Source organism: Enhydra lutris, unplaced genomic scaffold (assembly GCF_002288905.1).
Source record: "Enhydra lutris kenyoni isolate GAN:26980312 unplaced genomic scaffold, ASM228890v2 scaffoldscaffold52, whole genome shotgun sequence".
In the NCBI taxonomy this organism is placed as follows: Eukaryota; Metazoa; Chordata; class Mammalia; order Carnivora; family Mustelidae; genus Enhydra; species Enhydra lutris.
The window spans coordinates 13,920,137-13,933,820 of record NW_019154136.1 but is presented as its reverse complement, the minus strand read 5'-3'; the positions used below and the strand labels follow the sequence as shown (position 1 = coordinate 13,933,820).

Sequence of the window (13,684 nt, the reverse complement as noted above, 5' to 3'; positions counted from 1 at the left end):
TCCCACAGACCTGATCGCACACACGTGCTCACCGCTGCCTGTCCCACACCTGATCACACACACGTGCTCAATGGTGGCCTTCCCACACCTGATCGCACACACGTGCTCACCGCTGCCTGTCCCACACCTGATCACACACACGTGCTCACTGATACCCGTCCCACACCTGATCGCACACATGTGCTCACGCTGCCGTCCCACAGACCTGATCGCACACACGTGCTCACCGCTGCCTGTCCCACACCTGATCACACACACGTGCTCAATGGTGGCCTTCCCACACCTGATCGCACACACGTGCTCACCGCTGCCTGTCCCACACCTGATCACACACACGTGCTCAATGGTGGCCTTCCCACACCTGATCGCACACACGTGCTCACCGCTGCCTGTCCCACACCTGATCACACACACGTGCTCAATGGTGGCCTTCCCACAGACCCGATTGCACACACGTGCTCACTGATACCCGTCCCACACCTGATCACACACAAGTGCTCACTGGTGGCCTTCCCACAGACCCGATCGCACACACGTGCTCACTGATACCCGTCCCACACCTGATCGCACACGTGCTCACTGATACCCGTCCCACACCTGATCACACACACGTGCTCACTGGCGGCCTTCCCACAGACCTGATCGCACACACGTGCTCACTGATACCCGTCCCACACCTGATCGCACACACGTGCTCACTGATACCCGTCCCACACCTGATCACACACACGTGCTCACTGGTGACCTTCCCACAGACCTGATCGCACACACGTGCTCACTGATACCTGTCCCACACCTGATCACACACACGTGCTCACCACTGCCCATCACGCACACCTGATTGCGCATACGTGCTCACCGCTGCACGTCACACACACCTGATCGCACACACGTGCTCACCGCTGCACGTCACGCACACCTGATTGCACACCCGTGCTCACTGCTGTCCATCATGCACACCTGATCACACACATGTGCTCACCACTGGCCATCACGTGCACCTGATCGCACACACGCTTGCACACACAAGTGCTCCCTGCTGGGTCAGACGCATGATCACACGTGTCCTCATATCTGGCCGGTTCCACATACCTCATCACACGTGTGCTCACCTCTGGCTTTTGCCCAGCAGACGGCCGTCGAGGAGTGGGTGCGGTCCTACAAGGAGGACCGGGAGCTGGCCTTGCTGGACCTCATCAGCTTCTTTGTCCAGTGCTGTGGCTGTGAAGGTGAGCCGGGCTCCTGGACGCTCGCGAGCGTCACCATACGGGGGTCTGCTGGGCCTGCCCGTCCTGTCCATGCATGTAAGAGACTGGGCGGGCTGGGCTTTTCCAGAGGCTTTTATCGGTAGGAGACTTGTCTGTGTGAGCACGGTTACCTCAGAGCAGAGGCTGACTGCCCGAGAAGAGATCCGTCCACGTCCTGACCCTAGGACCTCAGGATGTGACCTCGTAGAGAAGGACCTTTGTGGGTGTGAGCAGTAAGAGATCCTTCGGGGGGCCCTAGTCCTGTGAGACTTGGTCCTCGTAAGAGCAGGGACACGGGGGCCTGAGGGGTTCAGTCTCTTAAGCCTCTGAGTCTCGTGTTCGGCTCAGGTCGTGATCTTTGGGTTCTGGGATCACGCCGCAAGTCAGGCTCCGCGCTCCGCGGGGCGTCTGCCTGACATTCCCTGCCTTCCTCTCTTGCCTCTCCTGCTCGTGCTCACTGTCTCTCTAAAATAAATAAATAAAACAGTAGGAAAAAAAGAGGAGGGACAGACACAGAGGAGAAGCCACGTGAGGACGGAGGCACGGATGGGAGGGACGTGGCCACCAGCCCAGGGATGCCCAGAGCCCCAGAGGCTGGAAGAGGCAGGAAGGACCCTGCCCTGGAGGCTCAGCTGCTTCCCAGTTGGGGGTTGGTGTGGGTGGGCTTTGCCAGAGGGCCACACTGTGGTCCGTGGCAGTTCTGTGTCTCCTGTCTGGCGCCCATGGACGGGCTCAGCGCTCCCCCAGCCATGTGCAAGGGGGTGACGAGACTCTCAGAGTGTGAGAATCACTCAGGGGAGAGCGTGAGAATTACGGCAGGGAAACGCCAACCCCCGCGGCCACAGGCGTGGACGTGAGACTCACGGTGCTCGGGGAGAGATGCAGATGCCACGGGCCACACGGGCTGTGCACAAAATGTCCAGAACGGCATATCCGCAGGCGGGCGGGGTCTCCGTGGTTCCTGGGGCCACGGAAATGAGAGGGGACCACCCACGTGTGGGGGATGGAGGCTGTGGCGACGGGCAACCACGGCATGTGTGTGCACCACGGAGGTGCATACTGTGAGGGAGTCTGTTGTACTGTGTCCTTGTCCGTTAGCCGTCGGCACCAGCAAACAGCCGGAGCCTCCCCTCCCTCTGGACCCTGACGCAGAAGCTGTGGGGGCAGGACCTGCCTCTGGAGAAGGTCCAGTGGTGTCCGGCCGGGCGCCCTGAGGGTGCCTCACAGAAGCCCCGTGGTGACAGACACGCAGGGCACAGTGCCTGCGGACCCCAGCCGCAAAAGCTGCATTCCGCGGCTTTGCCGTTCTCTCTCGGGGACGAGGCGTCATGCCCTGGGACAAGGAGGGTTGGCTTCAAGCATGTTTCCTTCTTTCTCTCGCAGGGATGGTGACGGCTGAGTTGTACCAGAGCAACGAAGGCAAGAAAGTGGTGCACAAAATGACAGAGAAGTTTGACCAGGTGGGATGGGCTCCGGGCACCCCGTGAGACTGGGGCCCGAGGTCGGTGCCCTGGACCCCCCGGGCACGTGGGTTTGCAGTCAGGCTCGGGGGTGGGACGAGCTGAGGCATCTCCATCTTCCGGCCAGAAGCTGTCCTCCTCTGCTTCCCTGTGAGGAGAGGCTGCCCAGGGCTTCGCGGGCAGGACCACGTTTCTTTATAAAGAAAACGTGAACGTGAATCCAAGGTGGAACTCTGTCCTGCACGGCAAAATGTGGCTATAAAACGGCACGCAGGTGGCCGTCGTGGAAGGGAAGACACAGAGCGAGGCCAGCGGGTGCCCAGACACGCCCTGTGCCCATCCTGAGCTCCTCCCCGCGGTGGGAGGACTGCGGTCCTGAACTCGGTGCTCACGGTGTTCCCGTGCTCGGGCTCTGGTGCCGCAGGGTCCTGCGCGTGCCAGTCGCACTCGGCCGGCTTCCAGCTCCGGGCCCGGGAGGCACCGTGCTTGGGGCGGTGTCTGTGAAGCTCTTCTGTCCCAGGCACACACGATTTAAGGAACAGTTTGTATACACGTGATTCCTGTCCAGTAAACGTCCGTGTCGTGGCTGTGGAATGTTCCATCGCATGTGTGTGCGTGGGTCACGTCCCCATTCTGCTTCAGACAGCGTCCGGTTGGTTTCGGGCTTGGTCTGTGTGTGGCTGTGGACGTGTGTGTGTGGGTCCTACTGCACGTGTCCCCTGTTTGCGTGTGACAAAGGGTCAGAGTGCATGCTCGTTTTGCTTCGTGCTGTGATGCCGACTTGTTCTCACGGCCTCTCCACGTGTGTGTGAGGCTGCGTGGGTCCGCCCCCGTCCGTGTTGGATGCTGCGTCCGTTTTGCCAGTGCACGGTTCGGGTCCCCGGGCTGCGAGTGACCTCACGCCTCGTTGCATGGAAAGGCCGTTTTCTCTCGTTGCGGATGTTTTTTCCGTTGTGGTAAAGGACACCCATTTACACTTTGCTGTCTTAACCCTCTCGAGCGCACAGCTCAGTGGCACCGAGTGCATTCACGCTGTTGTGCGACCATCCCCACATTCCGGCTCCGGAGCTTTCCATCTTCCCGACACGAAGCTCTGCCCTCACCAAACGCCGTCTCCCCATCCCCGTCCCCCAGCCCCAGGCCCACCGTCCACTGTCTGTCTCTGTGGATGGGGCTCCGCTAGGGACCCTGTGTACGTTGAATCAGGCAGGGCTGGTCCTTCTGGGTCGGCTGATGTCCTCAAGGCCCAGCCACGTCCCAGCAGGTGCAGAACGTCCTTCCTCCTCAAGGTGGCGTCTTCGGCCGCTGTGTGTGTGGATCATACTTTGCTGATGGACTCATCCTTTCAGTGAACAGACGTAATATCTACAAAATTTCTCACAGCCTAAAATACTTAGAAAGTGTCTCCAGAAAGTCTTGGGAATCAAGTCCGTGAACAGTGACTTTTTCCTTTAACTTTTTATTCGTAACAACGTCAAACCTAAGAAAAGGGGAGGAACACATAAGCTTCACCTGTGTTCAGCAGCTAATGCTCTCCCGTCTTCACCATATCCCCATGCCTGCCCGTGTGCCTCTGTGCCATGCATGCACACGCATGTGCGTGGTACATGTGAGTGAGCCAATGCACGTGTGTGTGACGTCTTTCTCTTACCCCCATGCACGCACGTGTGCCTCTGCCATGCATGCGTGTGTATGTGGTACATGTGAGTGGGTGATTACACGCGTGTGTGCTTTCTCTTATCCCCCATGTACACGTGTGTGCCTCAGTGCTGTGTACGCACACGTGTGTATAGGATACGCATGAGTGAGAGATTGCATGTGTGTGTGTGCACTCCCTTCACCTTTTCCCACATGCGTGCATGTGTGCCTCTGCTGTGCTTGCACAAGTGTATGCACGGCACGTGAGCGAGCGCATGCGTGCACACGTGTGCCATCTGCAGCTTACCCCCCATGCATGCACGTCTGTCTCCGCCATGCACGCACATGCGTGCACACTCTGCACACGAGGGAGCGAGTGCATGTTCGTGTGCCGTCTTCACCTTATCCCCGTGTGTGTGCCTCAGTGCTGCACACACACACACACGTCAGCACTCTACACATGGGCGAGCGAGTGCATGCGTGCACTGTGCACATGTGAGTGTGTGTGCAGGTCCGTGCATGTGCACACCTATGTTTGCCCCTCTGTGTGTGTTCACCACAGTCACTTGCGAGGGGCCTGCAGACTGACCTGGCCCTGGCTGTGTCTGGTGCGTGACAGTGAGCACTCCCATGTGACCGTGGTCCTGTCCTCTCTGGGGCACTCCGAGCTGCTGGAGGGCAGCGTCCGTGTGAGGCGTCTGTACATATTACCATGCCTGTCTCAGGAATGTCCTTCACGTTCTGTCTGTCCCATGCAGGGTCCAGCTAAGGACGCCACGTGACACTTAGCTGTCCGTCCCAGAGCTCTCTTGAAGCCCGCACGTTCAGCATGTGGCACGTTCAGCATGTGGCACGTTCAGCATGTGGGAGAGCCCAGGCCCGTAGTTGAGGAGGACGCCCCTACTTTGCTTCCGGCCTGAGTGTCCCTGAACTTAGCTCCTTCCTTGGGATCACTCAGCACGGCTGACTCCATTGGGCCTCTTTCCTCGGAGAGCCCCCAGTGCCAGATCAGGGTCCCGTTCAGTCTCCCCCACCTCAGGAGCAGCACTGGGGGCTTTGCCGACCCCCAGCCTGTGTGCCTCATGGGAGAACCTGCGCTTCCCAAAGAGCACACCCCTGGACACGTAGGGAAATGCTACAGCGTGAGGGCCCACCACGGGTGGGGTGACATGCACGGCCACGGCACTGGCCGTATGCAGCCGTGGCCACGGAGCGTGAGAGGCTCCGACGCTCCCGAGTCCTCTGTGCAGACTGGTGTCTGTGCCATGGCATCTCCCCATTCTGGCCTCTAGAGATGACACAGCGCATGCTCCAAGTGTCAGTTGAGTCCACGAAGGGGCTGAGTGCCACAGATAATCCGTCCGTGCCCCCACGAGGGCATTGATGTAGAGGTGTCCGTGGACTGTTTTTGTAGAGATGCATCCTTCATGCTGTTGGCTGCTTGGAACCATTCCCCACCCGCCCCCCCGGTACCCTCCACGGGCCTCGGCCTCTGGGATCCGCCAGGGGAGGCGGACCAGCTCCGGTGCCCCATGCCTCACAGCCCGTCCTGCTGGGACCCGCTGCAGGTCTGGGGACGAGGGACTTCACCGGCACATCTCGTCTGTCCCTGCAGGAGACCGGGCTGTATTACAAGAAGTTTCTGGCCTACCCCTGGATCCTGACCATCATGTGGCCCGAGAAACTGGTAACACACATTCCAGAGTTTACGAGTGGGGTGGTTCTGTGTGGTTTCCCAGCCCGCCGGAGGCCAGCGAAGCCCCGGGTTAGTTCCTGTGCCGTTCTCAGCGTGGGGTGAGCGCCGTGATCACCGACAAGGGACTGCGGCCGCGTGCCTGGCTCCCACGAGAGCCACACTGAGCTGGCCCTGGGGACAGGCTTCTGCCGGCACTGTGCGGGCAGACCTCACCGCGTCCACCCTGCAGCGAGGCAGGGCTCGACCAGACCTGACCCCACCCTGTCCACACTGAGTGTCCACACTGAGTGCGGTAGAGCTTCCCAGTCTTGTCCACAGCAGGATAGGACTTGACCGCACTCAGTCCACGCTGAGTGCACTTGGGTCCCATGGCATGCTGCTTCCGATGAGAACACCGGGCTCTGCACCACGGGACCGTTAGGCCTGACCTGTCCTGCAGAAGTGAGTTCATCCAGTGAGTTCTGTCTACACTGGGACATTTAGACGGGAGCAAGTTCTGTCTACACCGGCACGTTTAGACCTGACAGTGTTCCTTCTATCCTGTGTAATGGGAACTGAATTTTCTGTCTACACTGGCACACTTAGGCGGGATTATGTTTTGTCTATACTGTGTCATGGAGTCCTAATGTGTTCTGTCTACACTGACACATTTAGACCAGAGTGTGTTTTGTCTACACTGGGACATTTAGATCAGAGCATGTTCTGTCTACGCTGACATATTTAGACCTGACAGTGTTCTTTCTACTCACTGTTATTGAAATAGACTCTTCTGTCTACACTGGCACATTTTCATCTCACACATGCTCTGTCTACATGGGGATGTTTAGACCGGACAGTGTTGTGTATGCTGCATCATGGAGCCCTAACTATGTTCTGTCTGTACGGCATCATGGAGACCTGTGTTCTGTCTGCCCTGGCACATTTACGCCTGATCGTGTTCTGTCCACACTGTGTCATGGAGACCTGTGTTCTGTCTGCCCTGGCACATTTACGCCTGATCGTGTTCTGTCTGCACTGGTGAATTGAGACTGGATCTTGTTCCATCTACACTGGCACATTTAGACCCGACCGTGCTCTCTGTACTCTCTGCTGTAGTGTGCGTGTTGTTGTCATGGGCACTGTTGATATGACCCAACCAGTTAAGGGCGTCTGGGTGGAGAAGGGTGTTTGGGGCACCGTGTGGCTGGCCTGTGACGCAGATAGTGCAGGTGTCCTGTGGGCTGGAGATTCACCTGGTGCCCCTCACATCATTCATTTCTCACCATCTTGGGTGTGCAGATGAGGTAAAGTGGATTCGTGCACTTCACAGAGAGGGCAGAGGAGGTTTTCTCACAAACTGCACTGACTTAGCAGTGAGGACCGACCTTGCAGAACCAGTTACTGACCGGTCTAGCCTCGGAATGGGGGGTTTCGGGACATGTTTGTAAGTGGTTAGTGACCTGGTCTAGGCTCAGAACGGGGGTTTTCGGGACATGTTTGTACCTGATTAGTGACCTGGTCTAGCCTCGGGATGGGGGGTTTTAGGACATGTTTGTAACCCGGTTAGAGCTGTGGCCTCACCTCTCAGGGACTGACTGAAGGTGTAGAAGCCTCAGCTGGCCTCAGGGTTTTTGAGGCTGGGGTGTCCTGTTGAGGCTGGCTTGTTGGAGCAACTGCACTCCCCCCACCAAGTCTGATCGCCAGTCCCTGGCAGGGCACCCCTCCCCCTCACACCGCAGCAAATGGGGAGGGGCTCAGTAGGTTGGGGGAGAAGAGTGGGAGCCAGTCGCCGGGGACTAGCGCAGAGAGAGTGATGTGTAGGAGGGAAAGTATGGGGGATGGGCACACAGGTCCCAGCATGGAGGAGGAGGGTTGTGCCGACAATGCACTGGGGAAGGTGGGATGCGGAGCGTGGGGGCCCTGGCATGGGGGATGGCACAGGTGGTAGGGCACCGTGTGTGGGAAGAGGTTGTGCAGGATCTCGTGGGTCCCTGCTTGCACGGGTGAGTGTGAGCGAGGCAGGGAGCTGTGAACGCAGCCCCACACTCTGCGGAGTTGGGGATGCGGACCATGGGCGGGGGGCAAACGGCCGCACGTGGGGGTAGAGCGTGACGGGTGTGCAGCATGCGAAGAGCACAGAGTTGCGGCATGTCTGACCCTCGGTCATCCTCTGGGCACCCCCAGGCTGGGCACTTTGCGTCATCCCCCTGCTGGGTTCTGGCCTCCAGCCTCAGCCTCCCTGCAGGGCTCACCGTCCCTGAGGGGTCTCGCGCAGGCTGTGCAGGTGACTCAGACTGTCCGTATGCGTGACGGACGCCAGGCTGGAGGGGTTCCCATGAGGAACGTCTTGCCACGCGCGCACAGAGGCTGGAGGCGGGTTCCCCCGAGGAACCCTTTCCCGCGCGGGCGCAGAGAGGCTGGAGGCGGGTTCCCCTGAGGAATCCCTTCCCGCGCAGGTGCAGAGCGGCAGGAGCCGGGCCCTCCACTGGCCTGCTGGGCACCCGAGGGAAGGAGGCCGTGAGGCTGACGGGTGGCGGGTTGGTGCGGCGGGCGCGCCCACAAACCCGCGGGGTGAGCCGGAACCGAGCGGAAGCCGGGCGAGGGTCCGATCCGTGCCTGCTCGCTGTCCTTCTGGCTGCCCTGAGCGCCCGGAGACCCGGCTCCTTCCCACATGAGGGGGTCCGCCCAGCGCAGCCTCCGGAGCAGACGGGAGGGGTGGGGGGTGCAGGCTGTGGGGGCGGGCGCGGACCCTGCTGGGTGTGCTGTGTGACCCCAGGTTCCGGTGTCAGGGTGGTGGGTCGCTGGGCCGGTGCGTAAGTCTGAGCTCTGCCGGCTGCAGGGTCCGGGAGAGTGGGGGTCACTGCGGTGACTGCGGATATGTGCGCCCCCAGTGCGGGAATGGGAGTGGGGGCCCGGGGCCCCCGGGGTCAGAGTGGACGTGCGACCCCCACCCTGGAGCAGGAGCTCGGAGACATGGAGTCAGTCTGGGTCAGAGTGGACGTGTAACGCCCCAGGTGCAGGGTCTGGGAGATTGAGGGTTACTCTGGGTCAAAGTGGACGTGTGACCCTCTCCAGGTGCAGGGTTTGGGAGATTGAGGGTTACTCTGGGTCAGAGTGGACATGTGACCCTCCAGGTACAGGGTCTGGGAGATTGAGGGTTACTCTGGGTCAAAGTGGACGTGTGACCCTCTCCAGGTGCAGGGTCTGGGAGATTGAGGGTTACTCTGGGTCAGAGTGGACATGTGACCCCCCCCAGGTGCAGGGTCTGGGAGATTGAGGGTTACTTGGGTCAGAGTGGACATGTGACCCCCTCCAGGTGCAGGGTTTGGGAGATTGGGGTTTACCCTGAGAGTGGACGGGTCACCTCCTGTAAGTGCAGGGTCAGTGTATGCTCATGTGACCCAGGGTCCCCTGTCCAGGAGCAGAGCTCCATATCGTGATGGTGGGATGGGTCCAGACCCAGCCCAGCATCTCACCCTTTTTCCTGTGTTCTTGTCTTGAACACAGCAAAACGACTTTTACCCCATCGTGGGGCCGGGGCCTTTCTGGAAGAGGTTTCGGGTGAACTTCTGCGAGTTCACGGAGCTGCTGGTGCACCAGACACACTCCTCGGTGCTGTGTGACGGCCACCTCATGGACACGGTGATCGGCATGCTCAGTGGCCTCACAAACTCGGCCGTGTACAGCCTGCGGCACACCAGCTCCCTGGCCGGTGAGACACTGCACCGGGCCCCTGCCCCAGCTTTTGCTGACTTGGGGGCTGGCTGGGCCGTGGGGGCAGGGACCAGAGGACATGGGGGTAGGGGACATGGGGCCAGGGCCCACAGGGGCAGGGGCCACGGGACACAGGGAAAGGGCTGTGGGGCTGGGGCAGTGGCCAAAGGGCCACAGACATGGGGGCAGGGGAGATGAGACACAGGGGCAGAGGCCGTGGGAACAGGGGCATGGACTGTGGGGGAAGGGACCATGGGACACAGGGCCGGGAGCCACGGGACACGAACACAGGGGCAGGGGCCTCAGCCTGGGCTTCTGCTGTCCCGGGGCAGATGTCCACACCCGGGCCTGCCCTGTGCTGGCTTGCAGGGGGCAGAGGCTGCTGGCCGGGTGGTCACCAGGAGCTGGAGGGGATGGAGAAGCCATGGAGGGACGTTTGCTTCACAGAGGGACTGGGTGGCGAGTGGCACAGAGTTGTCCCTGTACATGTTCCACAGCAGAGGCTGTGGCAAGGCTGACGTTGGACAGAGGGTGGGCTCTTCAGTCCCAGGGCCGGCCCCCCAGGCGTGTCCTGTGCCTCTGTCCCCACGAGAGACCCCAGGCCAGCCCACACGGTCATGTCTTATCTGTCTGTCCCCATGAGAACCTACCCTAGTGTGTCCTGTCCCTCCGTCCCCACGAGAACCCCCAGGGCTGGCCCTCCTGGGCATGTCCTGTTTCTCCTGTACCGGGGGTATTAGGTTTTCTAAGTGAATAATTCTACAAATCGGGTTACTGGTTGGGTGTCGGTACCTGGTCTGTGTTTTCCACGAACACGTGCGGAGCGGTCAGTGCCAGCTTCTTCCTGAATGGACGCTGAGCGGTCGGTGCTGACTGGGGGACTTGCTCTTAGGCCGGTGGTTAGAGGACCTGTGCGTTTTGCGTCCTTACAGGAGGTGCAGCGGCCGTGGACGTAGCCGTCTGCGGAGTGATGCTCGCACAGGAACATTTGTAAGGGAGTGTCAGGATCTTTGCGCAGAGCCATTGGGAACCACGAAGAAATCCGGAGTTTGTGACGAGGAGGCTGTGGAGGGATGTGTCCCCCGGGGACTCCAGTCAGTCCCGTGTCAGACAGGTCCCTGAGGATTTAGGGCTCTTTCCATGTGTGTGTCAGGGTGTCTCAGCCACACAGTGGCTCCGTGTGTCTCGTTCCCATGTCTGGGTCTGCAGGGGACACGGTGTTCATGGTGCCACGTGCCCCGGAGTGGGGGGGGGCGGTGTCCTGCACGTGAATTCTGACCTTGGACTGCTGGTCCTGAGACACCACGTGTCCCAGTCGCAGCGAGGTTCCTTGGGCATTTGCAGCCTGCTGAGCTGGGGTTGTTCAGCTGAAGCCCGGTTCCTGCTGTGGTCCTGGCCCTGTGTCCCTCTGAGACCATTTCCCACCTGGTGGAATTCTGCCCGCTCAGGGCACAGACATGACCTTGCCGCTGGAAAGGTTGTGGGGTGTGTCCATGCCCTGGGGATGCTAAGATGTGTGCTCAGGTCCGCGTGCACAGTCATCATGTGGGGGAAACTGTACACAATCTTGTGACCCAGCAAGGGGCAGGACGCAGCGGCCCCCCCAGCCTCCCGACCTCCCAACTACCCCCAGACCCCCTCTGAGTGCTGCAGAAGGGTCCCTCCTGTGGGAGGTGGAGCCCAACGCGGGCTCATAGCTGGGGGTCCCAGCCCCAGGGTCACAGCCCCGCTCTGCTGGCAGCGATGAAGTTGCTGACGGCACTGGCCAGCGTGAACCAGGGCATCTGCACGGGCAGGCGCACGGCCCAGCGGTTGTACGAGATCGAGAGCATCACCAAGCTCAAGGGGAGGCACAAGTACTACATGGAGCTGCTGGACCAGCGCAGGCACGAGGTGTGGGAGCGTGGGGGGGGATGCAGGGGTGCGGAGGGGGTGTGTGCAGGGTGGGGAGGGAGAGATGGATGGGGGCAGGACACGAGTACTACATGGAGCTGCTGGACCAGCGCAGGCACCAGGTGCGGGAGCGTGGGGGTGGGGATGTAGGGGTGCGGTGGGGGCTGTGTGCAGGGGTGGGGAGGGAGAGGTGGAGGAGGGGAGACGAGTACTACATGGAGCTGCTGGACCCGCGCAGGCACCAGGTACGGGAGCGGTGGGGGGTGCCCAGGTGGGGACAGTAGGGGTGTACAGAGGTAGGAAGCATGGGGGAGTCTAGGTCTGGCCCGTCTCCTTGCTCCCCGGCCCCGCCCCCTTGCCCCCGGCCCCGCCCCCTTGCTCTGGGTTGGGGGCCCTCCCCAGCCCAGGCTGCCCCACGCGTGTGGGTTTCTGGTCGGTCAGGGTCAGCGGGGCGGCTGTGGCCACGTGCAGCGCCTGGTCCCCAGGACTGGGGAGTGTTCTCCGGGGTTAAGGTCTGCGCACAACTCGCCAGCGAGCGGGGGGCTGGTAAGCACGGTGTGGGTGCTTCCGCCTCCGGGCTCCAGGTCCCCCTCCCCTGTGGTTCTGCCCCATACTCCTCATCCCCTCCCCTCTTCACGCTCCCCCATCCCCCCGTACCCCTGCACTCCCAGCACTCATCCTGTTGCCTCCAGCCCTCAGCCCCTGACGTCTTCACTCCTGCTCCCAGCCCATTGTCCCTCACCTGTCACCCCTTCACCCTGCCCTTCACCCCACCCCTCACCCTGTTACCCCTTCACCCCCGCCCCTCATGCCACTGCTCACCCTATCACCCCATCACCCTTCACCCCTGCATCTCACCCCAGCCCTCGCCCTGTCAGCCCCTCACCCCACCCCTCACCCCTTCAATCCCCTCACCCTGCACCCTTCATCCGCTGCCCCTCATCCCCCTGTGCTGCCCCCAGCCCCTTCATGTCCACCCCTCATTCCATTGCTCTGTCCCACTTCACCCCTGCTCCCCCACCCTTTACCCCTTCCCCTCCGCTTTTTTGCCTGCACTCCGCACCCCTTTACCCCGCAGCTGGCCTCGTAACCCCCCTGTCCTTTCAACCCACCCTCCCACCTTTAGCCCAGAGCCTTCGCTTCTGCCGCCCAGCCCTTAGCCGATTTCCCGCACCCACACCCTCTTACCCGCCAGTCTCACCGCTTCATCCCTGCCCTGTAGGCCTGTGCAGCGGCACAGTGGGCTCCGATCCGGGCAGGCGGGACGGCCCGTGGTGCTCTGCACGCACGTGTGTGCAGAGGGACCCAGCGGGCTCCAATCCGGGCAGGCGGGACGGCCCGCGGTCCTGTGGTGGCAGGACCGTCCGTGTACAGGACTCAGATGCCTGACAGGGGGCGACCCCCCGGAGGCCGTGTGCGGGCTTCCCGCGAGCCGGCTTCCTACGTACCAGCCGCAGCTGCCTGGAGGCCACAGACGGCCGCTCCTGGCTAACACGTCTGCGCTTCTGCTCCTGCAGTTCCAGAACAAGCCCATGGCCATCGACAACATCATCTGTGCGCTCTTCAAAAGGACGTTTGTGCCCCGCTACCGGTAAGGGTTAGCCTCGATGCCATGCATGTACCCACGTGTCCCTGGAACCCAGGCCGTGACTTCCCCGTGTGTCCCCCGTCACCCAGGCCGTGACCTCCCCACATGTTCCCATCACCCAGGCCATGACTTCCCCGCGCGTCCCGTCACCGAGGCCGTGACTTCCCAGCGTGTCCCGTCACCCAGGCTGTGACTTCCCCGCGTGTCCCGTCACCCAGGCCATGTCTTGGCCTCACTCGGCATCACAGACACGTGACCCCACGGTGCTAGTGATGTCACGTGGCCGTTGGGTGACGCTCTCACTTCGCTTCTCAGCGACATCAGCTCGGACATCCGTGTGATCTGCATGGGGGAGCTGGGCTGCTGGGTCAGGCTGTACCCAGACCTGTTCCTGGACAACAACTACTTGAAGTACATCGGCTGGATGCTGTACGACAAGGTGCACGGCCCTGCCGCCCCGCCCCTGCGT

At 61.2% G+C, this 13,684-nt stretch overlaps 1 protein-coding gene across 7 annotated transcripts in view; it reads left to right on the top strand.

The window, feature by feature from the left end:
- LOC111157090 (cohesin subunit SA-2-like) overlaps positions 1-13,684 on the top strand; it is a 54,755-nt gene that overhangs the window by 11,066 nt on the left and 30,005 nt on the right. For 5 of the 7 annotated variants that reach the window (XM_022518321.1, XM_022518319.1, XM_022518318.1 and 2 more), the window contains 7 exons: positions 1,133-1,229; positions 2,631-2,707; positions 5,961-6,032; positions 9,528-9,732; positions 11,476-11,627; positions 13,145-13,218; positions 13,531-13,654. In XM_022518321.1, the coding sequence (XP_022374029.1) occupies positions 1,133-1,229; positions 2,631-2,707; positions 5,961-6,032; positions 9,528-9,732; positions 11,476-11,627; positions 13,145-13,218; positions 13,531-13,654 (801 nt within the window). The remainder of the gene's footprint in view (positions 1-1,132; positions 1,230-2,630; positions 2,708-5,960; positions 6,033-9,527; positions 9,733-11,475; positions 11,628-13,144; positions 13,219-13,530; positions 13,655-13,684) is intronic. The other 2 variants (XM_022518322.1, XM_022518323.1) reach the window with 2 other exon arrangements.